The sequence below is a fragment of the Drosophila virilis genome, chromosome 4 (assembly GCF_030788295.1).
Source record: "Drosophila virilis strain 15010-1051.87 chromosome 4, Dvir_AGI_RSII-ME, whole genome shotgun sequence".
NCBI classification, from domain to species: Eukaryota; Metazoa; Arthropoda; class Insecta; order Diptera; family Drosophilidae; genus Drosophila; species Drosophila virilis.
Window position 1 is genome coordinate 19,187,222 of NC_091546.1, and position 25,628 is coordinate 19,212,849.

At 40.4% G+C, this 25,628-nt stretch overlaps 4 protein-coding genes across 7 annotated transcripts in view; 1 reads left to right on the plus strand and 3 right to left on the minus strand.

The window, feature by feature from the left end:
• Positions 1-727: 727 nt before the first annotated feature.
• Positions 728-7,192, minus strand: LOC6628276 (myb/SANT-like DNA-binding domain-containing protein 3). Of its 2 annotated transcripts, XM_015172711.3 has the most exons (7): positions 6,776-7,192; positions 3,915-4,271; positions 2,094-2,284; positions 1,869-2,031; positions 1,702-1,801; positions 1,439-1,642; positions 728-1,366 (listed from the first exon to the last, which is right to left on the minus strand). In XM_015172711.3, exons 2-7 carry the CDS (start codon positions 4,109-4,111, stop codon positions 1,097-1,099), a joined length of 1,125 nt encoding a protein of 374 aa, XP_015028197.1. In that variant the 5' UTR covers positions 4,112-4,271; positions 6,776-7,192; the 3' UTR covers positions 728-1,096. The 2 variants fall into 2 exon arrangements, with proteins under 2 accessions (XP_015028197.1, XP_002051469.2); XM_002051433.4 differs by lacking the exons at positions 728-1,366; positions 1,439-1,642; positions 1,702-1,801; positions 1,869-2,031; positions 2,094-2,284 and adding exons at positions 2,446-2,882; positions 2,954-3,024; positions 3,093-3,472.
• LOC6628275 (guanine nucleotide-exchange factor SEC12) lies at positions 4,501-6,741 on the plus strand. Its single transcript, XM_002051432.4, has 4 exons — positions 4,501-4,946; positions 5,074-6,015; positions 6,080-6,242; positions 6,306-6,741. Exons 1-4 carry the CDS (start codon positions 4,806-4,808, stop codon positions 6,389-6,391), a joined length of 1,332 nt encoding a protein of 443 aa, XP_002051468.1. The 5' UTR covers positions 4,501-4,805; the 3' UTR covers positions 6,392-6,741.
• Positions 7,193-7,466: 274 nt separating the features above from the next.
• The window catches only part of Kr-h1 (Kruppel homolog 1), a 41,770-nt gene continuing 23,608 nt past the window's right edge, over positions 7,467-25,628 (minus strand). For 2 of the 3 annotated variants that reach the window (XM_070209481.1, XM_015172708.3), the window contains 3 exons: positions 10,835-11,586; positions 8,879-10,230; positions 7,467-8,772 (listed from right to left, as the gene is read on the minus strand). In XM_070209481.1, coding sequence (XP_070065582.1) covers positions 8,406-8,772; positions 8,879-10,230; positions 10,835-11,569 — 2,454 coding nt within the window. In that variant the 5' untranslated portion in view covers positions 11,570-11,586 and the 3' untranslated portion in view covers positions 7,467-8,405. Of the gene's footprint in view, positions 8,773-8,878; positions 10,231-10,834; positions 11,587-13,067; positions 13,230-25,628 lie in introns of those variants that run through there. The other variant, XM_002051431.4, reaches the window with a different exon arrangement.
• On the minus strand, positions 13,401-14,770 carry LOC138911299 (uncharacterized). The gene has a single exon (XM_070209487.1). It carries the CDS (start codon positions 14,169-14,171, stop codon positions 13,611-13,613), a length of 561 nt encoding a protein of 186 aa, XP_070065588.1. The 5' UTR covers positions 14,172-14,770; the 3' UTR covers positions 13,401-13,610.

Below are 25,628 nucleotides of genomic sequence, written 5' to 3' on the forward strand. Positions count from 1 at the left end.
GGCGAAATCAAGGGCGGAAATTAGAAAAAACGGTACAGTTGGCGGAATTGCATTGCCGCAAATTCGTAAACTATGAGTAAAGGCATTAAAGGGCATATCTGTAGCAATACACTGGGATGGAGACTACATTAGAAATCGCAACTACAAAGAGACAGCACTGCAGATCATTCGGGCATACATATATGTTTATATATGTACAAATGCACACGTATGTAACGTTGTTAGCTTAAGATTCACTCACTTCTTTGGTCGATCTTGCTCGATGCGGGCCTTCTTGGACGGCGTCTCCGTCTCCTCGGTGCTCTCGTAGTCTGTGCTTATGTCCTGCTCAATTTTAATCGGCCCAATGTCAAGATGCGCCCCCGCCGACAATGGATCATCCGTATCCTCGCAGTCATTGTGCGGCAATATCTTGCGGGCTTTTGCTATGCTGGCCATTATACGATTTTCACTTATCAAGTATTTGTCGACTGACTAAATGCCACAGCGGAGCCCGTACGATTTGTTTTTGTCAGCGAATTCGCAAATGCAGTACTGCAATTTCTCGGCGGCTGTGTCTGCAGCTCGATAACTCGACTGAGTTATCGATAACAATCAGCTGTCACTGTTAAAGGGGCAGAAAAAAAGCTATCGGCACATATTTCAAAAAAATATGTTATTCAGTAACATTTATTTTATGTAAATGTGTTTAAGTGTAAATGAGATAGTATATTATTATTTTCATAAACCAAGAAATAAAGGTGTCTCAATAAATTTAAACATAAAATAATGTGTTTACTATCTCAAAAGTAGATACGTATAAATGGCGTTCTATTTGTTTATCAGTTTGTTGGTAATTGAAATCAGGAAAAATAAAAAATGTATATAAATACAATATATAGAATGCATGTAGACACACTAAAATAATACTTATTTTGGATACTGTGCGACACTTTTGAAATATTCGGCAAGCTGGTAACCCTGACATTTTGCAGGCTGGCAACTGCCTGGCAAATTTACCATGTACTAAATCAGCACTAAAATTATAAATCATTTTCCTTAACTAGCTTGACACATGGTAAAGAATATTCGAATTTATAATTTGAATAAGTTCTTTCTATGGATTTTGCTCGGTCCTGATTCGATCGAGCAGCAGCATTGTCACCGCCATTTCAGCATTTCGAGCTGCTGTTGATGACAACCTACCCAACAAACTGTCCCAATACTGAAGAGCCGGCAGGTTTCTCAAAGTTAGCTGGGAAGGAGCCGCAGCTGACTGAAAGACAATTTTCTCAGGTTTTTTAAGCGATTGCTCCATCGTATTAGACGGCTTATATGACTTTCTCGCGCCCTTCGATTTGCGCAGCTTTTCCGGTGAGAATCGTGTCTGATGATGTAAAAGAATATTTATAATACAAGTCCATTCGCATGATCAGACATAAATATAGTCATATCTTACACAAGAATTTGTGTATGATGTCAACGTAGAGCTGCTGTCATCTTCACTCGCAAAGCGTTGTGGCATGCCGGAAGAGACCGCCAGTGGAATTCCTTGGGGCATTAATTTCTCATGATTTTGCAGAGGCAGCTCAACTGCATCGTCTAGTTGATGTGACCCCCTTGAGCCTTTTAATTTAAGCATATTTTCCAGTGGCATTTTAGCCTGATGGTAACGAATATTTATAAGAAACGTGGTTTGTTTTTGTCATCGTCATATCTTACGCATGAATTTGCATTCGATGTAAAAGTTGAACTGCTGTCGTCTTCATGTGTGCTCGTAGGAGATGCATTGCAGGATTCGGAAGAAGAGTGTCCAATAATTCTATAATAAATATATATATTTTCTTTAATTGAGAGAATTGCCTATTTAATCAATATTTCATTCGTACCCTCGATGCTTGGTAAAATTTGGCAAAAACTTCATATATGAACCGAACTCCCAATTGGCTTCACTGGCTTGAGCAGCAGATGTTGTGCGATTGAAATTGAATCTCTTTTGATAATATTTAAAGCTTGCGCGCAGCGATGCCCAAGCGGATCTGCAATCCTTTGCTAAAAGACAATTCAATAGTTCATTTAATTATTATTATCATTTATAATTATTAATAATTTACTTTCTTTCTGCAGCTCTGTGGTGACGCCTTGCCATGCACGGCCCACCGTATATCCATCGTAATGCTGTTTATGATTCATGTCCCAAATCACGGGCCGCATCTCAATGGCTTTGATTAGCGCAATTGTTTCGTCAATTGTGAAATTCTTCATTCGGGTTCTGCGTTCCAATGTTGCCGAACGGTTGTGGCGCCTTTTAATAAATAAACAAAATAAATCTAGCATATCTGTCCAAGCTCACAATTCAAATTCTTTTATGCTCTTTAATCCATGTGCATGGCAAGTTTAGCAGCTAGTTTGCCAGCAGAAGCATCTGGTATCCCAAGATCTGCTTAAATTAAAAACATTTTCGTGTGGTCAACTAATGTACATTTGTGTTTATTTCTTTACTGATTCCGTATTCAGTATTCAATTTACGTCAGCTTCAGCATATTAATGTGATATACTTAGTTCATTCATTTAAAATCTAGTTTGGCTTTTATCTGTTTGATTTCGATCTCCAGGAGCTCGATGCGCAGTTTACGTTCTCGCGTCTCATCATCCAACTTGCTGCGTCTCTCGAGCATTTCCATATCGTGTTTTTCCTGCGCTCGCTCGTTCTCGCATCTGCAGAAATTCTGCTGCAGCTGAAGCAGCTTCACTTTTTCCTCCTCCAAACTACGTTTACGTTCGGGAACTCTTTGCGGCATTTTCTTTTTGAGAATTGGAATGCGCACGGTGCCAGTGTTACATGTGGCCCATCTGGAACTCGTGCTTGTCAAATCATCTTCTGATAGCGTAATATCGTTGTTCTATAATTTAAACATGATTTCAATTTGCAAAGAAACAATCAATATATCAAATTCCATTTGATGTGCCTTACATCATGATCGCCTCTAACGATATCATACAAATCCTCTTCAGCCTCATAGCTGTGCTCATTTTCCAGAGTGTCTGTTGAATGAATTTGTTATTTATACTATTTAAAAGCTCCATCTTTGTCCACAACAAGCACTACTTACTGCCATCTGTTTCCAGTGCTTGTTTGAGGCACAGTGCAGCATCTCCGATCATGGCGACAATCTTCTCGGAAACCGTTGATACGATGGGCGTAACCGGTTCCCCACCCATGCGCAGGCTGTGCGCCCTCTCCTTGGCCAGTTCCACTTTGGCTCTGCGTTTCATATGAAGATATTTATCTCGTAATTGTCGCCATTCCCGCATAACTCCCGTTTTAGCAACGAAATTGTTTGTCAGTTCTGCCCAGACCTCCTCCTTGTGCTTCCATGTGAAGGCATCCGATTTTTTGTTATTCAGCACATCGTTCCTCTCCTCGACGAGCTCGACAAGCGTTAGCTCCTCCTCCGGCGAGAAATTTTTACCACGTTTTTTAATTTTTTCACTGGACATTTGAATTTTGAATTGAGATCACAATATAAACAATCAAAATCAGTTTATTGTTGTTTATTTACAAGCCTGGTCATTTATATGTGTTTCTATGACCTGCTCTATTAATTATCGTACGCGGATTGTTTGGTTTAACAATACGATAAAAAAAAACGCATAGAACGTAAATCCAGCTGAAAGTAAATCCAGCAGAAAGCTGCCATGAACTTTGCCAGGAACATGAGAGAACGGAGCATAAAAGAGGCAGCTGTTAAATTTGTGATTTATCGGAAAAATGTTGCACGTCTGAGGCAGACCCTCCTATTTTTCTTTCTGCTGCTTAAAAGGAAATATATTTCCGAATATTTCACAATAGCGTTTAAGACCTGACGTGCTCGCAAGTGGTACGCATAAGCCTGATACCATTAACAATAATTGTATAGTTTAGCTTGACTTACTTCTTTGGTTCCTGCTGCTCCGTTATCCTGGCTATTTTAGCCGGCGTCTCCGACTCCTCGTTGCTTTCATCATCTGTGCTCGTGTCTTGCTCAACTTTTATGGGACCAATTTCCATATCGTTCACTGTTAGCGGATCAGCTTTTTTATCTGTGTCCATATGCGCCAACTTTTGACGAGTTTTTGTTACGCTTGTCATTGCATTACATCGAATTTATTGTTTGCCTTACGCAAAACTTGAACGAGCACAAACTGGCCAAACATAAATGCAATACTGCAGTTTCTGTGCGGCTGTGAAAGTTCGATAGGTTTTCGATAGAAAACAGCTGGCGCTGTTAAAAATGCAACACTGCGTTCATCTGTGTGCGCAAATGTTTGAATTGTTAATATTTTTATTTAAAATCTGTACGCTTTTTAATGATTGCCCAAAAGCGGGCAGATTTTAAACACGAATAATAATAATGTATATTGGCTTATTATAGTACGCTTATTGCACATAAATGTTTGCGCTATTAAATATTTAGCATAATGTTAACACTGCTGTAAACGTTTCGTTGTGACTGGCAAACAGCTGCGCTGCCCAGTGAATGTCTGAATCGGGTCAAGTGTACGTGGATTTTAGACGACTTTCACGACACCGACACGACAAACAAATTAGAAAATTAACAAATGTTAGTAGTGTAAATAGTAAACAATTCACAATAACAACTAAAATATGAAAGTAAACGTTTGAAAGCAACAAAATTGATTCTAAATATATATTTTCTACAATAAATACAATAACAAAACGGTCTATCACATTAAATGCGCCTGACTCAGAGCTGCTGATAAAAACGAAAAGAAACCAGTAAAACAAGCACTACAAAACGCTCGATAGCTATTAATTATTGATAATGGCACCCACACGCAGGCCCAGCGACGGCCTGCTGGCGCGAGTCAATTTTCCGCTCTACGCGGTGGACATGCTCACCAGTCGCCACATTTTGGTTGCCGGCGGCGGCGGTTCCAGCAAAACAGGCGTTGCTAATGGCTTTGTAAGTGTGTCGAATATACATATGTATATATCCAAGTGGTCAACTATGCGTGCCATCAATATATAGTAGAAGCACACTCTCTTCAAGCCAGTTCAATCCATCTCTCTAACTATGGCTATTTGTTTAGGAAATCTACGAGCTTTATCACAACGGCAGCCACTTTTGCGCGGAGGAGGTGCTGCGCCACGAGACGGGCGCCAATGTGGTCATGAATTTTGCGGTTCGCAACAGCGGACGGCGAGCGTATCTGTGCGCCGGCCAGGAGGCGCATTGTCAAATGTATTACGTGCAGCCACGCATCGCATCCGAGGATGAAACGGATCGGGAGCGAAAGCCAGCGCCGGTCGAGCGTCCGCATGAGAATGGTGTGCGGCAGCGGGGCGCAGCACATTCCGGCGTGGAGGCGCTACCCAATGGCCATAACAGACCCGGCAATAAACCGGCAACTGCCGATGATATTCTAAAGCAGTTCCAGCGTCTGCATTTCGATATCCAAGCGGCGGATGTGGTGCAAACGGATTTCCTGAGCGGCGCGGAGCCGCTGCAGCGCGTGGTGCGCATCAGTGGCAACGGCCAGCTGATGGCCACGGGCGGCACGGACGGACAGTTGCGCATCTGGAGTTTTCCACAGATCAAGCTGAGCGCCCAGCTGGCGGCGCATACCAAGGAAATCGATGATCTGGACTTTAGTCCCGATTGCAAATACGTTGTGAGCATTTCGAAGGATGCGCAGGGCATCGTTTGGGATCTGAGCACGGGCAAACAGCATCACAAGCTGCAATGGCAAACGCCAGAGGGTGCCAAATATTTGTTCAAGCGCTGTCGCTACGGCACCGTGGAGGCGCACAAGGATAACTACAGGCTCTACACCATTGCCAATCCATTCGGCAAGGTGGGCAAGCAACGTGGCTATCTGCAGCAATGGGATTGTGCGAGCGGTCAGCTGCGCGCCGCGGTGCCCATTGACGAGAGTCTGTCCTCGCTGGCCGTCAGAGACGATGGCAGATTTGTGGCCGTGGGCACCATGTTCTCGGGCAGCGTATCCATGTACATAGCATTTAGTCTGCAGGTGAGCGGCGTGTTTTCGCAAGTATTTGCACTAGAAGTGAACATTTTCTCTTTGCCTGCCACAGCGTGTGCTGCACATTCCCCATGCTCACTCCATGTTTGTGACCGGACTACAGTTTCTGCCCATTACCAACGAGGAGGGACCGCCCATCTCCAGCGATACCGAGGCAGCCGTGCTCTCCATATCCGTGGACAATAAAGTTTGCATACACAGTCTGCCGCAGCGGCGTAAGTATCTCTTGGAAACGCCCTCTAAATCAGTAACTAATCTGATGCTACATTTCTTTGCAGGCACGATACCCGCTTGGCTTGCCATTCTCTTCATGATTGTCATGATATTTGTGGTGTTTGTGTTCTGCTCGTATATTGGCATCTGAAGACTGCCTGCTCGACCGGCTAAATCAATTTGCATTATTAGTTCATAAACAATGTTTAGTTTTGTAATAGGCTACACTCTCCTACACCACCATCACCCACATGAACCTAGCTCCCACTAATTATTTTAAGTGTATAGTTGTTTTTTTGTGTCGGCTGCCTTATCTCTTACACTCACCGTAGCTTTCGTTATTGTATCATAATTTTGCTTCAATTATCTCAAATTTATCGTTCATAATTGTTATATGACAGTAATTAGCTTGCAATCGAATTGATATTTGATTATTATAAAAAAAAAATAATAGAAATTAAGACAGGTGAATGAACTGCAGTTATATAGCAATAAATGGAATATACATAACGAAAAACTGTGAATATTTACTTACACGTTAATACCTTATGTAAGGCAATAATAATGTTGCCGTTAAAAAATTTGTAATATAATAGTTCACTCATTTTTCCAAAGCTTTCAAACGCGCGCGTTATTTTCTAAGCGTCTGTTAATCAAGAGTCACTTAACAGCACATATCGCTGTAGTTGGTTTGATTGCCGTTCACTGAAAACGTTAACATGTCTGCTCCAATTGGCAGCGCTCACTTCACTAGCACTTTACATTTCCCGCCTGTTTGCAGGTTTTCATAATTATTTTTACAAAAACGCACATATGCTTGTCACTTTCCGACATTAACATACGAATTGCTTGGTATCTATTTAAAGAAAAAAAACCTGTGCACTATGATTATTCAATTAGTTTTGTTTATACACTTTTTCACAATTTTTCACACGCGCGCGCAGTTAATTAAGCGTGGCCAAACTAACAGCTGCTTAACATTTCGATTCACTGTAAACGTAAAATGGCCGTTCACTGAAAACGTTAACATTTTTACTCGATTGTCAAGCTTTGCTGTTATCACTTTACATTTCCCGCCTGTTGCTGTATTTGAATTTGAATTTATCTCTTTAAATTTTTATGCTATTTGGTTTTTTATTATTTCGCTTGCGCTTGCTTGAAATATTTCATGCTACAATTTATAACTATATGTATATTACTTAGCGTTTACAAAAAATTATTTATGGCGCACACTAAATATGCGTTTACATAGCTTTTTGCTTTGTTTTTTTTTTTGTTTATTTTTTTTTTGTAATTTTTTTTATTTGCGTTTAATTTAAACTTAATTATGCTTGCTTGCTCTTTGCTTATCAGTTCATTATTCTCCGTATAGTAAAATAGTGTATTAAATTGTGATTTACATTTGAAGTGAATTTTTGTTGCATGATCTTTGTTTCTTACGTTTCGTTTCAATTCTTTATATTATTTCTGTTTTTTTTTTTTTTTGTTTTTTAGTTTACGCTTGTATCAAATATAAAATGCATATCAAATTGATTTAAATTTTGGATGATCACTTAAACATATAATGAATTGATGGGCGCGCATTAGTTACATAATTATATAATTGCAGTTATATGTTATATGTAGTTTTAGTTTAGAATTATATGTGTATGTATTGTATATTAATTGTATTTAGTTGCTGCTGCTGCATATTGCCAATATGGCCTTAATTAGCATAAATATTTAATTGTATTTCATTATGTACGTAGCTTATTATTGTTATGTGTTGTTGTTGTTGTTTTTTCGTGGTTGATTTTGTGCAATGCCAATTGTTGTTGCAATGTGACTTAAACAAAAAACACAACGCACAAAATTAAAAATTAAATGAAAATATATATACGAAACATTTAACAAAATACACATACTAAAAGTATATAAACGTAATAGGACATACAATTTTTTGCTTATCTTCTTTTTGTTTTAAAAGATTTTTTTGCTTTTTTATAATACTTTTGGCATTTCTTGCTGCTTAGAAAAGAAAACAAATACAAACACAAACATTGACGGGTCTGCTGCATGCAATTTAAACATTAAATTTTTAAACTAAAACTAATTTCAGTTAGAATTTATTGAACAGTCTTTATGCTGATTAGTTGGAGCTGCCCTTGCCCTTGCCGCTGCCTCCACTACGTGGCCTTGGCAAACTGGATGACGGAGCTCATGCGCATCACCTTGGCGCCGGCAGCATTGGCGGCAACATCTGTTGTGGCATTTGGTGCAGTGGCTATTGTTGCCACCGCCTCGTTGATGCCGCCTGCTGCACTATTATTGGCCCCGTTGCTGCCGCCGCCGGCGCCGCCAACAACGCTGCTGGCCTCGCCCTCGTTCATGTAGTGCTTGCGCTTGCGCAGCGGCAGTGTCAACACATTGCGATCGGCCATCATCAGGGAATCGCTTTCGGGCGAGGAGCTGCGCTCCGGCGATTCGGTGCTGGAGCGCAGTCCAATGGCCGCCTCAACGCGACGCACTATGTCCGCATTGGGCAGGGCAGATCTGTGTGAGGCACAGAGAGAGAGAGAGAGAGAGAGAGAGAGAGAGAGAGAGAGAGAGATTCAGTTAATAAAAGTCGCAGTCGAGTCGAATGGCAGCTGCTACTTACTCATACATGGGCACCGGCACATAGCCCTTGTGCAGTCCATGACGCGCCAAGTCGCCGCGTTTGAAGTGCTCGATGAGCACATTCGCCTCGTGCGTGTCATCATAGTTGGCCGCCAGATCGCTGACATGCAACGTGGGCTGCGATTGGGATTGCGTTTGGGGCTGTGCCTGTGGCTGGGATTGTGGCGTGGCGGCATGTCCGCGTCGCAGCTGCATCATTTGCAAGGCAGCCGCCTGCACATCCTCATCGTTGTCAATGTCATCGGCGTGTTCGTCTCGCGCCATGCTGGCCGCCTGCAGCAGCGCCGACAGGCCGGAGGGCGCAGGTGCGGGCGTGCTGGGCTGCAGCTCCATTAGACTGGGCGTCTGTGGCTGATAGTAGATCATTTGCGGCGCCGGCTGCTGCTGCTGCTGCTGCTGCTGCTGCATGCTCAAGTCCGTGGGCAGCTCTTCGTCCGCATAGCTGGACAGGAGCTGAGGGGCGCTGCCGACGCCGCTATCGCGACTCAGTGCATCCGGCTCGTTGGGCGCCGTTGTGGCCAGATATTGCGGCGGCGTCGAGGCCTGACTGCTGGCCGGCGAGTATATGGATGAGACGGAGCCGGGCGAAAGCGGCGCTGCGCTGGCAGCTGCCACAGCGGCAGCAGCGGCTGCTGCCGCGGCTTTAATGCTGCGCGGCTGACGCGGCTTCTTGACCGCCGGCGGCGAGCTGGGCGGCGAATTGTTGCTGCTCTCCGAGTTGCTGGCTATGGATGAGGCAACTGCGGCGGCTGCTGCAGCGGCTGCAGCGGCCTCCACCTCATCCTCGGGCAGCTCATTGGCATGACCCTTAATGTGCGCCTCCATCTCCTTCTTGTTCTTGAACGTCTCATCGCATATGGTGCACTTGTAGCACTTGGCGCCGTAATGCTGGACACGATGCAGCTTGAGCACATGATTGTAGCCAAAGTCACGGAAGCAGATGTCGCAATGGTACGGCTTCTCGCCGGTGTGGGTGCGCGAGTGCACCTTTAGCTGTTTGGAGCAGGTGAAGCCCTTGCCGCAGCCGGGCTCCGGACACTTGTATGGCTTCTCGCCGGTATGCGTGCGCATATGGATAACCAGCTGGCCGGACTGTATGAATGTCTTCTCGCAGACGGAGCACTTGTGCGGCCGTTCGCCCGTATGGATGCGCATGTGGCGATGCAATTTTCCGGAATGCTCAAAGGCACGTTCACAGACATCGCACTTGTACGGTCGCTCCTTGGTATGGATGCGCCGATGCACCTGCAGATTCTCCTTAACGCTAAACAGCTTGTGACAGAACTCGCACTCAAATGGACGCTCGCCCGTGTGCGTCCGGTAATGCCGGATCTGTAAGATTATCAATTGGAATAGGCATGAGTGCAGCTCTTCAAACGCCACCATAATAACTAAAAGCATATTCGAATTCATATTTCTGGGTAATACTTCTAGATTTTTAATTAAAAATCTGCATAGTGTGAAAATTTCTTTAAAAAAAAAAAAAACCGATCCAATTTTCACACACATGAGTGGAAAATAGGTGAAATCTGTTTTTCTTCTTCTGTTAAGCAATTGCATTCGCTTAGAACACAAAAAAATTGATGGCAAATCCAGACTTATAGCGGGATTTCGTTTCAGTGGAATTGACAAATCCACCTATAAGAGTGGAAAATGGCTTAAGTCCGCAAATTGGCGTTTTCTAGTTTTCTTTTTTTTTTAAAGATCCTTTTATTTAAAATCAATGTAAAAATGATTTGCCAAGCTGCTTAAGCAAGCACTTTTTCAGAGCTCAACATAAAATACTTATTCAAAATTGTTTAGTTTTGGCAAATCCACGCGAATGTGCGGAAAATGGATGAAACACAGAAAATTCAATATTTTCACACCCCAACCCGCTCCCGGGCTAACCCCATTTAGACTAGCTAGTTATGTGGTAGAGGCCCGTGACACTTACCAAACGCGCAGGCACCGCAAATGTCTTCTGGCACACATTGCACTGATAGGGATCGGCGCCGGCGGCCACATTGGCCAGCGGCTTGATGGTCGGACTCTTGGGTATGCCCACCGGCAGGCCAGCCTCGTTCAGCTCGATCGGCGGCATGCCGGAGCTGCTCGAGCTGCTGCTGGCGCCCATTGTGACACCCTTAAGGCCCAGTGCGAGATCCGCATTCTTCGCGTGCGATTTCGTGTGCGATGTGTGCGCCGATTTGCTGCCAAAGGTCATGCCGCACTGCTCGCACTTGAACTGCGGCTTGTTAATGTTCGGCTTGCGGGGCGTGGCAGCCGTTTTAGTTGTCGCAGCTGAGCCATAAGCCAAGGGCAGCTCTGTTTTGATGCGCTGCTGTGTGGCGGTTGTTGTTGCTGCTGCTGCCGCTGCTGTAGTTGCTGTTGTTGTTGTTGTAATACTTTCATGTTGTTGTTGTTGCAGGACCAATTGATAGCTGGCAAGTTGCTGTTGCTGTTGCTGTTGCTGCTGCTGCTGTTGTTGCTGCTGCTGCTGTTGTTGCAGCTGCTGCAATTGTCGCTGCTGCGGCGTCTGCAATAGCTCGTAGTGCTCATGCTGACCGCCAGGTGGCGCAACACCAATGCCGCCACCGCTCGTCGCGGTGAGTGGCGTCTGCAGGCAGAATTGCGTCTGACTGGGCTGCTCCGTCTTTATAAGCAGCTGATTAGCGGGATAGTAGACCATGTTGGTTGTGGTTGAATCTGCAAAAAGATGAGAGGCAAAGTTAATATTAATTAGTATTAAATGAGAAATTTTCAAACGGTTTTCAATCCATTTAACATTAATGCAAAAAAAAAGTAGAAAATAATTGTTAAAAAAAAATGTTTATCTAACTTTTATAACAAGTAATAAAAAAAATACCCTAAAATTAGTTTAAACTTGTAAACTTGTAAATTAATAAAAACGTATTATTAATAAAATACACTTAAGAAAAACTCCATAATATACGAAAAACTATTCTTAAAGTGAAAATATGTTTGTTTAACCATACAAAAAATAAAATTAAAAAAAAGGACGTTAATAAAAATGTATTATTAGTCTAATGCACTTAAAACTATCCCATTTTAAAATTAATAAAATATATTTAATTATTTATTAAAAAAATACACTTAAAAAAATATTTATAAAAAAAAAGTTTAAATTAATGAATATGCCAAAAAAAATAACTCTAAATTTAAAATAAACAACTTTGAATCTTGAATTTAACAATTTAAAATGTTAAATCAATCTTCTACTCTATTAAGTGAAAGTAAAATTAATTTCATTAAAAAAAAGCTCTATCCATAGCTAATCTTAAAAAATCGTGCTTATAAATTTACGCATTATTAAAAATTTTATTATGGCATAATATTTTTTTTTTTAAGTAGAAAAAAGACTAGCAAACTTTGTTGCAATTCTTCTTAAAAGAAAACCATTCTGTATCTGTTCATCGAATTTTCCAATAGTCAATTCAAAGCATATGACAAGAGTTTCCGCACACTCTAGAGTGGACTTGCGAGTCTTTCGTGGTGTTTGCAACCCTGGATCTGGTCTCGTTTAAGAACTTGACAACCTGCATTACGCATTTTCCTTGGCTGTGCCAGCAGCGATGAGTAACAACGCAAAAGCCCAAAAGGTAGCCGCGCATTAAGTTCGTTGGTGGTTGGGAAAACCCATTAAGGGTGGGGGTCCCCTTGGCACCAACAACAACAACAATAACTGGAAAAAAAAACCACCCTACGCACTCGAACTACGCAATTTTCTGTTATTGCCGGCCCAAGTTTTCACGAAAAAAAAAAAAAAAACATGTAGAAAGGAAAACGCATAAGCTTGAGGGGTAAGAACTTCGTAAGAGTGTCAAAGAAAAACAGAGAGAGAGGCAGGGTGGGGTTCCCCCCACCCCCTCGAACTACGCACTAGCATGAACGGTATATGCGGGGATTATTTGAAAAATTTCCCTAATCTAGGGAAATTTTTTGCATCTTTTAAGCTCGAAAACCGGCATTTGCGACTCCTCTCTTTTGTTTTTTATTTTGATTTGCTTCCCCACACACGTACGCCCCCCCCCCCCTTCTGCCCGCCCCTCCCAAACAAGAGTAACTGAACTGCGTATACCAAAACAAAATGGCGTACGCTTTGGGCAGGGGGGTTATGGGGGTTATGGCAAAGTTTTTCCCGGCTTGTTACTTGCGTTTTTCTTTACCTTTGCCATTTGCTTTCTTTGGCGCTGCTTTAGCCTTAGTTTTGGATACATCGAGTAGTTCCGTGCCGGATTTGTTCAGCGCATCCTTAAACCAATTTTGCTTGGTACCCCAAGTCTTTTTCTCACTGGGCCGTTCCGTCATTGTGTTTTTTTTTTTTTTTGTTTTTTCTGCCCAAAACTAAAAATGTCGAATTTTTGATTTTCGTTTTTTTTTTTTTTTTTTGTATCTTCTTCTTTTTTTGCAGTCTAATTTTGCGTTTCTAGTCCAAAGTTTTGAGCCAGTCCATGTTGAGTCTTAGGTTATCTTTGTGCTCGGAGATCTTTGATGAATATATTATAAAGTTCTTTAGTTCAGACTTGTTTTTTTTTTTTTTTTGTACTGTTTCTTTGTAAATCAGTCCTGAGTTTTAATTTGTATAGCGACAGTCTTAAGTTCTATTTGAATTGCTCTTATGACATATCGTTCTTTTATATATATATATATATATATATATTTTTTTTGCACTTTCTTGTTTGTAAAACTTTTGAGTTCTTTGCCTGCGTTTAGACAACAATTTTCATTTTTCGCGTAATTTTTTGCTTAATAACACTCTTTTTGATTATTTTGATAATCTTTTTCAGATCTTTGGACTGTTGCACTGCCGGCTGTTGATAGTGCGGATAGTTTTGGATCTGCTGCTGCTGCTGCTGCTGCTGCTGCTGCTGATGATGATGATGATGATGATGATGATGATGGCTGTGATTATGATGCGGAATCAGGTGAGTGCCTTGACCGGTGCATTTATGCATGCGCATTTTTCTAAACGATCTTAGGATATCGTTCATTGGGAAATCGGTCATTTTCGAGCTCCACACATGCACACACACACACACACACGCACACACATACACACGCACGCACGCACAACTCAACTGGGAGGCGAGAGCTGTGCAGAGTTCACATTGCCGCACGCGAAGTTCTACGTTTGATGGTGCACCGGAGACTGGTGGGTGAGTTGCCGAAAAATATGCTGAGAGCCCGTACCCAAACCCAAAACCAGACCAAGAACAGAAAACAAGAAAAACAAAAAACCAACCACCAACACACATGAGCCGTCGGCCCATTGATCTGTGTTATGTTGTATAAATTTCCCAAGTGCGCGCGACGCGCATTCAATTGGGGAAAAGCGAGTTTATGGCATTTCAAACGTATTATGTTGAGCGGGAAATTATTTGAGTGGTTTCCGATTTGAGCTTATCTCCTATTTGAGCTACCAGAATGGGACATTTTGAGAGCATTTAGTGTGGGCAATTTGAGTGGGAAATTACGGTTTTTTATAAGTGTTTGAGCTAGTTTCATAAATAGAATACTTTGTTAGGGATATTTAGAGTAGAAAGGCAATTTGAAAGGGAAATTATGGGAGTACTTTGTTAATGTATTTGATGTGGGATATTTTATGAGCTACTTTGTAGAATCAAACATGAGATACTTGAAAAGGCAAACTATGGGAGTTTTTGAGTATTGACTCTTTGAGTGGTTTCCCATTTGAGCAAACAAGTAAGGGCAATTTGAAAGGGAAATTATGCGAGCACTTTCTGGTTGTGAGTCGAGAAACTTACGACTTATTTGAGCTCATTGGAATTTGAGCAAAAACATATGAGCATATGAACATATAAAGTGCTATGACTCATCGCAACTACCAAACATCCAAATCTTATCACATTAGCAAAAAAAAAAAAAAAAAAATAGAAAAAGAATACCATCATTTGGCAGCATTTGATTTTCAACTGAGTCATGCTGAATTTGATACAATAATCTACATAATACCCTTTATAAATATCATTCAAATAGATATAAATACATATACAGACATGATTTAAGAGAGCCAGAAATAGTAACGATGATATAAAAGTTAAAGCGACGAAAATACTATGTTAATTGCGAGCATTTTTGCAAATCAGTTGATTAGATTAGATACGGCTGGACGGGCCTAACGCAATAGCTTTGAAATAGGGTAGAGCACTTGTAGATTACCGTTATATATGACACTTTATTCCAGATTGTCATGTCAAAGCACAAGAAGAAGAAGAAGAATAAGACCCTATAAATAAATCACTAATAATCAAAACTAATCTAAAGATTCGTATAGAAAGAATTTGAAATCGCTGCGTTACTGTAATTAAAATTCGTGAGTAATTAAAAAATAAGCTAAAAAACTTTGATGTAAAATGAAAAAAATGAATACAAATAGAATTACAGATATTTCGTATTCATATAAAGCACAGCTCCTGCAGTAGAATCAATATTTTGTGATCATTTCCACCTTCGACAACTTGAAACTTGAAAAGCGCTAAAAGCATGAAAAGTCCAAACGTAAAAAAACAAAAAAAAAAAAAGAGAATCATTTTTTCGTTGCACGCAAGTTCAAAAAACTTTTTCAAGTTTTTATTTCTGTTGTTGTTGTTGTTGTTTGCTTTACAGTGCCAGGTGTGTGCATGTGTGTGTGTGTGTGTGTGTGTGTGTGTGTGTGTGTGTGTGTGCTTGTTGGACTGTGCCTCACACAATTCGTTAAACTGGCGCAAAAGTTCATTAACATTCGACACAAAAACTATTTTCGTGTGTCTGTCGAAACGAAATTAAATACATATAAATATGTATGTGTGCATGATCTCGCCCTCTCTCTCTCTCTCTCTCTCTTTCTCTCTCTCTTGCTCTTTTCCCATTCTTGCTCTATTTCATACTTCGCTGTGAAGGTAAACCCAAAAGAAACACAACGAAATCATTTTTTTTTTTTTTCTATTTATGAGGTTAAAAGCACGACAAGCGCACATTAAGAGCTCGGTCAATGATCGTATAGATCTGCTGCCCCCCCTCCTCCCCCCACACCCTTCCACACGTACACCTTACCCACTCGCACATTTAGTGCTGGGAAATGCTCGTATGTTTCGTTTGAAATCAAGCTGTTTACCGTTATTTTTGTTGGGATAGCTCAGAAATGGAGCGCAACGCGCTTGAAACTGGTCTTGGAACAGATCGAGCGCCGTCTGGGGGACAGTCCATGGCACATATGTTGGATAGATCAGTTAGGCGACTCATAACCGATGATAAGAGCAAACGAGAACCAACAAGTAAGAGCGAGAGAGGGTGAGAGAGGGTGAGAGAGAGCATAAAAGCTGAGAGAGCCACAAGATTTACAGATAATACAAATGGGAAATTAAAGAGTGGAATTTTTAAGTACATCTGGACTTTTATTAATTTAGCTAATAATAATAATTCTTTTATGATTTTCCATAGGCGTTTAATAGTTTTCTAAGCTTATTATAATTTAAAAAAAAAACTTGTTAGTCAATTGAAATTAGCGCTGAAATTAATGAAAAAACTCTCTTTAAAATTGTCAATCAATTAAATTTATTTTTCGCCAGACTATTAGTCAGGAAATTCAAATAATAATTGTTAGAAATTTAGTTGTATACACAGACAAGTGCAATTGTTATTGATATCTGATAATAACAGCTGGCATTATGTGAACTAAAAACTTCAGATTTTAGCTGAAAAAAAAAATCGCCCCTTGTCACAAGACTCGCGCGAATTTAATAGTGTTATTGTAAGCTTTAATGGGCTTTATTTATAGAGAAGGAATTGTTGAAGAAGAATATACATATAGAAGAATATGTGTAAAATAGATCAAAGAATTGTCAGAGAACTGAAAAATATGGATCGTTAAGTTGAAATTGACAAATATCGAAACAATATAGTTTTTCTTAAAGCTATTTCTAGTCTTGCGACTGTGCTATACTCGTAACTAAAGCTCTAAGTCTAAGGAATATATTTTGTATTATCATTTATTTAGATCTTTCATATATTATATATATGCAAAACAATACTTGCATCTACTTAAATATATGCACTAGCCCTTAAAGCTACAACGCATAAATCCAACAATTTCCAGCAATTAGTGAATGCTCCCCAAAATAGCCGAGACCCAGACCCTCAGCGCACACCTCTACGAATACGAGCAGACATATTTACATATATAGATATACTATACATATACATATATATGTATGTATATATATATGTAAGATACTGTATGCCATAGAGATGTTGTTTTTTTTTTTTTTTGGGAGGTCAATGAACATTTAAATAGAAGCAAATTGTAAGCTTTTCTCGCTCTCGCTCTCGCTCTCTCTTGCTCTCCCTCTCTTTAGCCTTGTGTTTCGCTGTCTGTCGCAGTCTCTGTGATTTGTTTACATATTTTCTGGCCATTTGTCTGGCGTATCCATTACAATAAACTCTTCTTCTTATTGTTGCTGTTGTTGTTTCTTCTATTCGAGCTTTCAATTTAAAATTTTCGCTGCGGTCGCGATAAGATAGAATTCGCCTGCGGCGTATTGATTAAGTTTTTTTTTTTTTTTTGTTTAGTCTAGTTGAAATTTTAATGTGGGAAAACTACTGAATGAAATTTTGTTGCGGAAGTCTTTCAGGGACGCACTAAAACAAAGAAAAAAAAAAACAAAAAAAAAAAAAAAGCAAAAGAAACTGTCATGACCGATAAGATATTGATAAGAGTAGAGAATCGTGTGACCGGGAACTTTGCGCATGTTTTCTGGAAATACCCGAACGAATTGTTATTGCTAGCTCTGGCAATCAGAATATCCCAGCAATTAGTATTGCATATAATATAATTTATGATTTTATGCCTTTTAAACAAAGCATACATTTTCTATGTTAGTTTGTGAATCCTTTATTCTAGTTTACATTTATTTATAAAATCAACTGTTTGTTCACATGGAACCAGTTCCAATACCGTTTGAAGGATCTGTCTGCATTTCCAGTGTCCGCAAAATGTTGCGAAGCTCTAGACGAAGCGATTAACAGAAGCGTCAGCAGAGGACACCTACACATACATATACATGCATAGGCGTGCCTATGTATGCGTGCGTACATGTATAACGTTGTGTAAGCGAGCAAGCGATTGAGCGAGCGAGCGCAGGCAACAGGAGAGAGGGCATCAATCACATACACATACACACATACACATACATACATACATACATACATATAGAGCCTAGCGGTTGGCCTAGGTCAAAACGACGCGTCGCGCCGGCAGCGAGACAAGACGCGTCGTACTGAGCGCTGAACGTGTGCGGCTACGGCTGGCGTTCTAATAGTCAATGGAGGGGGGGAAGGGGGCTGGTGGGTGTTATGGCAGCGCGTGTGCAAATTAAAATAATAACTTTAATATTAGACTTTTCATAACAGCATGACTTAACAGTTTTGCGGCAGTTAGTTAGTCAGATAATAAAATCTGACGCAATTTGTCATTGCAATAGCGATTTTTATTAATTTTTTTTCTTTTCGCACTTAATTATTTCCATGTCAAGGTAGCGGGCGAAAGGAAATCAAGGCTGCAGCAAAAACAACCCCAACAAGGAGAATTTCACTTTCGCAGTGGCAGCAGCCCCACATGCAAGCACTTCCCTTTCATTTGACCGTCTCTCTCTTTCCAGTCACCTTGCCTTCCGCCCACAGTCCAGCCTGCAATTTGCAACAACAACAACAACAACAACAGGCAACGACGTGCTTACTCACTGCACATACAATTAATACAAACACACACACACACACACATGCACACATTGACAGCGACAGTTGCGCATTGCCTGCTGCGGATGGTGTTGAAAACACATGCACGGCCTCCTTATGGACGCGCATGCAAAAGCAATGTAAAACGCCAGCAACCAGGCAATGTGCTGTCGAAAACACTGGCACGCCCTCCACGTGTAGTTCAAGTTCATGACAAAACGACGAGCAAAGCACACGAGCGATATGCAGGCGAGAGAGTGTGAGAGAACGTTTCGTGTGGAGTATGAGATTGCGCTGCTGCCGCTGTCGCTGCCGTTGTACGCTGCCTGCAGCTGACGCCAGCGCCAGCGTCGCTGTGGACGCTGGCAGCGCAGTGCAGTTTTCTGCCGCTAATGGGGGTTTCTATGCGCATGTGTGCGTGTGTATGTGTGCTTGTGAACGTTGCAAAAATTTGCATTGCATACTTTTTCAAAGCGCTTGTTAAATAATTTAGAATAGTGCATATGTTGGGCATTTTCGTTGGCAATAGTTACAAAATTACTAAAATTCATTTACAATTTGATAGCACGAAAAGACGCTGCGCTCAGCGCAAGTCCAAGCGGCGACAAAGCAACCTCATTCCGCGCTCGCCACACAAAAGGGTCAACAACCCACGAAAAGCTCATGACGACGATAATACATATTTTTTTTTTCGTATTTATTTTCGAAAAATGTAAAGAAAAGAAATCCGAAAACAAAGTGAACATGTTTACACTCACATGCGTGTGTGTGTGTGTGTGTGTGTGTGTGTAAAAAGAAATGTGAAGCTTCCAGCCAGAGTCGAAATTTCAGCTGCTGCCGGGGCTGGGGGATCGTGTTGTTGTCTCGGCTGTCGCCTGGATCGACACAACAAAAACAGCAACAACATACAAATTTGTGGAAACCTCAAAATAAATACACATACATATGCACATACATGTATGCATCTGTACACGCACGCACGCACACACACACACACATGTAACAAATAATTCGACACGAAGACGACAGCCGAAAAAGAGGCAAGTGCTTTTTTTTTTCTTTCGCCGCTTTTTTTTTTTAAACGTGCCGAATTTAACTTCTTCTTTGTGCGCTGCAGTGCCGAAAAAGGGTAACAGAGATGGAGAGAGCGAGCGAGAGAGAGAGAGAGAGAGAGTGCAGCAGTCATATTGTATTTGCATTTTATATTATTATTGTTGTTAAATAATTATATTAAATGTATATTTATAATATGACATATCAAAAATAAAAAAAATAAAAATCAAACGAGGAGTGGTTCCAGAATTTACAAGCAAAAAACAAGTTTGCAAGTGTAAATAAGCATGACATATAAGAAATTACATGTACACATATGTGCGCTAGTGAAAGGAGCTGGGAGAGGGCAGGGTGGACGGGGGTAGGGGTGCATATTGCTGAGCTTCCGGTGATGAAAATAACATTATGATTTAATTTTTGTGGAGGGGCGTTGCAGCTGGGCGTAACTTGGGGGATTGGCAATAACTTAAGATAAATTGCACGCGCTAAACGAAATGTTAAATAACATAAGAAATGCAGATAATCAGTTTAACAGCAGTTAGGAGCAAATGTATATGTACATATGTATATAACATACAGAATGTAGAATGTTCGAGAATTTCAAATCGAATGTATTTTGTTTGCAACTAGAAAATTAATTGTTAATTGAAAACAGGTAGTAAATAAATGTACATATTTCTTTAAGGCACCACCTGTTATATAATATAAATGCAATATCCTGTAGATACATTCTGAATGTACATACATAAGCAAATACCTGTTTGTTTGCTGCACAAGTATATACAAGCATACATACATGCATACATACATACATGCATACATACATACATGCATACATACATACATGCATACATTCTACTTTTTTTTCGGCAAAACCCGTTTTGCAGGTTGTTTGACGACAAAGCCTCGCATAAGCTTAAAAACAGCTTTTTTGTTAGAATCTGTGACTTGTTAAAGGGCAAAAGCTTTAGAGCTGATGCTCGAAATACTGACCAAGCCTAAGGCATAACTGTTTTTACATACATACACACATATGTACATATGTATGTATGCATATGCATTTACTAACTGATCGGCCACGATGCTGTGGGAAATAGGAAAAATATAAGCGAACAGCTTTTACATAGCAGGCAAATGTTAATTGCATTAGAGAGAGAGACAGCGTGCTTGTACATGTACATACATGCATATGTATGTATGTATGTTTGTAGCAGCTACAGCTGCGCCTTGAACTTGAATTTAAGCAGCAGCAACTGCGACTGCGATGTGGCCTTCAAATGAAGTTCGGTACAGTGAACAAATTGAAAATTAAATGCGCATAACAAACGCAAGCATGCTAAAGGCTACACAGAGAGAGAGAGAGAGAGAGAGAGAGGGAGAGCGCGCGTGTGTGTGTGTGTGTGTGAAAGGGTGTGGGGCGAAAATGAGAGTGCGAGTCGGAGAGCTTCTGCAAATGCACGCGTACAGCCAACGCCAGCGTCAAAAAGCGACGACGCCGCTGCAACTGTCCTTGAACTTGGTAAACATTTTTTTTTTCTGCAGTCGTTATTGTTGCTTGGCCAAACGAAGGACAGCAGCATTTGCACACACACTCACACACGCACACACAAGTATTGGCTGAGGCAGGCAATCGAATGCAAAAGCTGTGTCCACCATTTGCTTTATTAATGTGCAGTAGCAGCGACGCCAGCAGCGACGCGGAGCAAAGCGCAACAGCAATGCTTTCTGCATGCATATGGCTTCAAAGTGTTTGTTATGCCTGTTAGGCCTGTGTTGGTATATTGCACGAGTGTGCGTGTGCGTGTGCGTGCGAGTATCGATGAATTCTGTTAAAACTATGTACAATGTATGCTTGTATGAGAACAAAGTAAAATGGCGGCCTGTAATTGAAAACAAGGATATTTTACAGTCAAGGTTAATCAGTGCAAATGTTCACATGTATGCATGTAGATATGCTTGTGGAAGTACATACTTAAGTAAATGTCAACTAATTAAAATGCAATTACGGAAAATTCAAAATTTGTTTATAAAATTCCCTGGAGTCTAGCAAAGAACTGTTATTGAAAGTCATTTTCAACATTCACACCAACATTTGCGAAAAAAATAAGTGATTTTGAAAATTTCCACGAAAGTGATGATAATATGTCTAAGAGCCGTTACTAAGCGACAAAAAAAAACAAATCAGCGATTTCACAATTCTCAAAAAAAAAAAAATGAAAATAAAAATAAAATAAAAAACCTGACCACAGAGCACAAAAAAACTATGAATCAAACAGAAAACCAATAGAATGACGGGACAGCTCACTTCATTTAGTCAGAATTGGCAATTAGAACAAAGAAAGAAACATATGTGTGTATAGATGTACATACATACATACATACATACGTATGTATGTACATATGTATGCCATATAAAGCTGAAAGCGATATACGTAGATATCGGCTTATTATATGAGCAATACATGCGCAAATTGTTAACCAAGGTCAACAATTTTTAATACATAGAAAATCATTTCACAAATAAACCCAAAAATATCAAAAAACCGTTTGGTCAAAGTAGATATGTTTATATATAGAGTATTGTGATAAAACCGAAATACAGGCAAAGAACTTTCAAGAATTCTTACAGTAACAACAACAAACAAACTAACGTGAATGTTACGAAAAGAAAGAAGCAACAAGAGGGCAGACTAGGAGTTACCCTGTAAGTGTTCTTTATATAACATAACTAAGGTGCCTAATTTAGTTCTAGAGCTCTTGATAAATATCGATATTTATCGATTTCGATAACACGCCAGTGCTCGTTAATTAGATATAAACTTATAGAGAATATATAATATTTGTAAATATAAATAAACTAAATAGATTATAGAATCTAGATCTAGAGCTTTTGAAAAAGGCCCAAACGCGCGGCTAAATATCGATATCTATCGATTTCGATAACACGCTCGTCGTGTAAGATTGGGCTCTTTACAGAGCCAGATTCGTAGAAGTCTTCGTCTGCTCATTACATACATTTGCAACAATATACAATATACCCCCTCTTTATTCATAAGCAATTCGTATAGGGTATAGTAAATATGGCGGATCGGGTCGGCAGTTTTTGAGGAAATGCGACGGGCTGCTATATGATACACACGCACACACACATATATATATATGTATATATAATATAAAATTTCGGCAGCAAGCACACAGACACACACACACACACACACACAAAGCAAACGTAGCTTTACGCATGTCTGCGAACCGGCTTTTTGTATTAGAATCATCTTTTGGACTGTGTGTATCCGTCAGATACTCAACTGATTTTCTGTGCGTTGTGTGTGTTGCAATACGAAATTTAATGGGGTAGGCAAAGGGTCGGCAAACACAACAAAACCTATTTCGTCACTCGAAATATAAAAATGTTTCTTTTTGCGGTGTGATCGTTGCAAATTATTTATAAGTTTATGAATTAACTGTAAGCTCTGCAGATAAACAAATTTTTGGTAAAGAAACAAAATAACGCTTGCTGATAAGCCATAAACGGAATTTTTATGCTATTTTTCTACTGTTTTTTTTTTTTTTTTGGTTCTACCAAAATAACTTTTCGCTTTCAGCGCTTACTTTTTGTGTGGAAAGTTTATGTGTTTATTGGCGGCACTTGAGAGTCGTTAATCGTGGGTTTCACTGTGTGTGTGTGTGTGTGTGTGGCTAAGGAATGCTTCATAAGTGAGAGTCAATTGTATTTTACGGTGGTGCAAAGGTTCCCGGCGTACATAAAAAACAAACGCATAGAATATAAATCGATTAGGCCACGACATATTGTGCTTATAAAGATTAAAATTTTGTGCGTAGCGTAGATATTATGATAAAATACGTTGAATGAAATGATCTTTTAACTGTGTTTTGCTTTGCAAGCATAATTTAATTTCAATAACATTAACAGTAACATTTCCGTTAACAGTTACTGTAAGCGAGAGAGACTGAGAGTTCTCAGTTGAGAGTGATTGACGTGTTTTACTTGTGCTCCAAGATTTTTATATATTTTTGCGCTTTTATCTTGCTTTATATTTCAAAATTTTGCATTTTTCGGTGCTTTATTTAAAAAGCTTTTATAAACTGTGCAAAGTGTCATCTGTTGTGCAGCGTGTCTGTTAATTATTACATTTTATAAAACGCGGCGTCAGTTCCGTGTTTGTTGTTATTGGCTGTTTTAAGTCTTTTGCCTTTGTGCTCCCCTGTGCATACACTTGTTTGTGCGTGTGTTCGCTGCATACTTTCTGCTTGTGCATCGCGCTCTCACAAAATTCTTTCTATTGCTTTTCGCACCAAACAATTTGTTTGTGTACGAATAATTGTTTTTTGAGTGTTTACTTGTGCACCGTTTTCGTTTCGTTTTGCTCTGCGCTCTCGCAAGTTGCTTGTGCATTTAATAATTATGTCGTGCTGTAAGAAACCGTGCACGTTCAAGCAGGCTGACGATTCTGCACTGCCGCAATTTGTTAATTGCTGGCTGTGTGAGAATATGATGCATGCTAAATGTGCAGGTCTCACTGGGCGTGACTGCGACAAGATCGCTGCTATTGCCAAGAAGGGCTGCGGTGGCTTGCGTTGGTCGTGCCCAGAATGCATCGACAAGCAAATTGATTTCTCCAGAATGTATAATTCTGTGAGAAGTCAATTCTTAAAATTAAATAATGTGGCTAAGCAGCTCTCGAGTAATTTTGACTCGAGTTTCGATTTGCTAGGCAAATATAAATTTGAGTCTCCAACCAATCGCCGGTTGGAGCCTCAACTTTTGCAATTGCCCTCTACGTCTGTTCAGACTCCTACGACTTTCTTGTCTTTTCCTAGCAACTTGGAGGTATCTCCAATGTTGTCTTTATCGCCTTCTCCAAGCGACTGTCCAATTACCCCGGCTTCAAGCCCTGTACTAGACCCAGTAGAGCCCGTACCTGATTCCGTCCCAATTAATCAAATAGCCTCAGCCCCGTCAGCTCCTGGCCGCAAAGGTAAACCTGCGCGCAATCTTGCGCAGATTGTTAAAAGCAATCATTGTGCCTCGTTAGCTCCTCCAACTCCTGTATTACCTACAGCCCCATCAGCGCCTACTTTAACGGTAGTTGCCCCTCGTAGGCAAGTTTTTGTGTCTCGACTTTCGTCGGACACCACTTCTGAGTCATTGGCAGCCTATATTGCTAGCAAATCTTCTGCTAGCGTGTCAATAACTAAATTTAATTTCTCCACCCCTCGTGAAATATCATCATTCAAAATAAATGTTTCACATGATATGTTCCCAATCATTTGTGATCCCAAATTTTGGCCACCACACATGATTGTTCATGAGTTCAAGCCTAAAAAGCGTAACCAGCCTGTCACCCTTCCAGTCCCTTCAATACAGGGTACCATTTCTGCCCCAAAAAACTAGCTTCATCTTCTGACCAAATCTTTATTCATTATCAGAATGTCAGAGGTCTCACTTCAAAGCTAAAAAATCTTTTTATTGCCAGCACTTCCTTCGATTCGGACATAATAGCATTTTCAGAAACATGGTTAAACTCAACCATATCTGATTTTGAGATATTACCGAATAACTTTATTTTGTTTAGAAATGATCGGCCGACTCGAGGTGGTGGGGTGTTAATTGCCGTTAAAGCCACTCTCCAGTCTGAACTATTCTGTTTTAGTACGCCTACTGACGCTGAGATTGTCTCAGTTAAGGTGTCTTTTCCTACACGGAATATCTATGTAACATGCTCTTATGTCCCACCTTCTTCTGATATTCAAGTTTATATGAATCATATTACTTGTATTAAAGAAGTTTCTTCACACGTGCGGGATAATGACCTATTATTGGTGTTGGGTGATTTTAATTTGCCGAACATCTCTTGGTCATTATTCACTGCTGAAAATTATCTAGTGCCCTCAGCACAGCACGATTTTTTAGACTGCAT

Bases quoted from the DNA above. Each gene is read 5' to 3' on its own strand.
- LOC6628276 (XM_015172711.3), bottom strand. From the start codon at position 4,111: ATGACAAGCGTAACAAAAACTCGTCAAAAGTTGGCGCATATGGACACA. The intron at 2,032-2,093 runs GTAAATTATTAA...ATTGTCTTTTAG, and splicing joins CACAGAGCTGCAGAAAGAAA to CAAAGGATTGCAGATCCGCT. The intron at 1,643-1,701 runs GTAAGATATGAC...CGTTACCATCAG, and splicing joins CATCGAATGCAAATTCATGC to GCTAAAATGCCACTGGAAAA.
- LOC138911299 (XM_070209487.1), bottom strand. From the start codon at position 14,171: ATGGGCCGACGGCTCATGTGTGTTGGTGGTTGGTTTTTTGTTTTTCTT.
- LOC6628275 (XM_002051432.4), top strand. From the start codon at position 4,806: ATGGCACCCACACGCAGGCCCAGCGACGGCCTGCTGGCGCGAGTCAAT. The intron at 6,016-6,079 runs GTGAGCGGCGTG...TGCCTGCCACAG, and splicing joins ACATAGCATTTAGTCTGCAG to CGTGTGCTGCACATTCCCCA. The intron at 6,243-6,305 runs GTAAGTATCTCT...ATTTCTTTGCAG, and splicing joins ACACAGTCTGCCGCAGCGGC to GCACGATACCCGCTTGGCTT.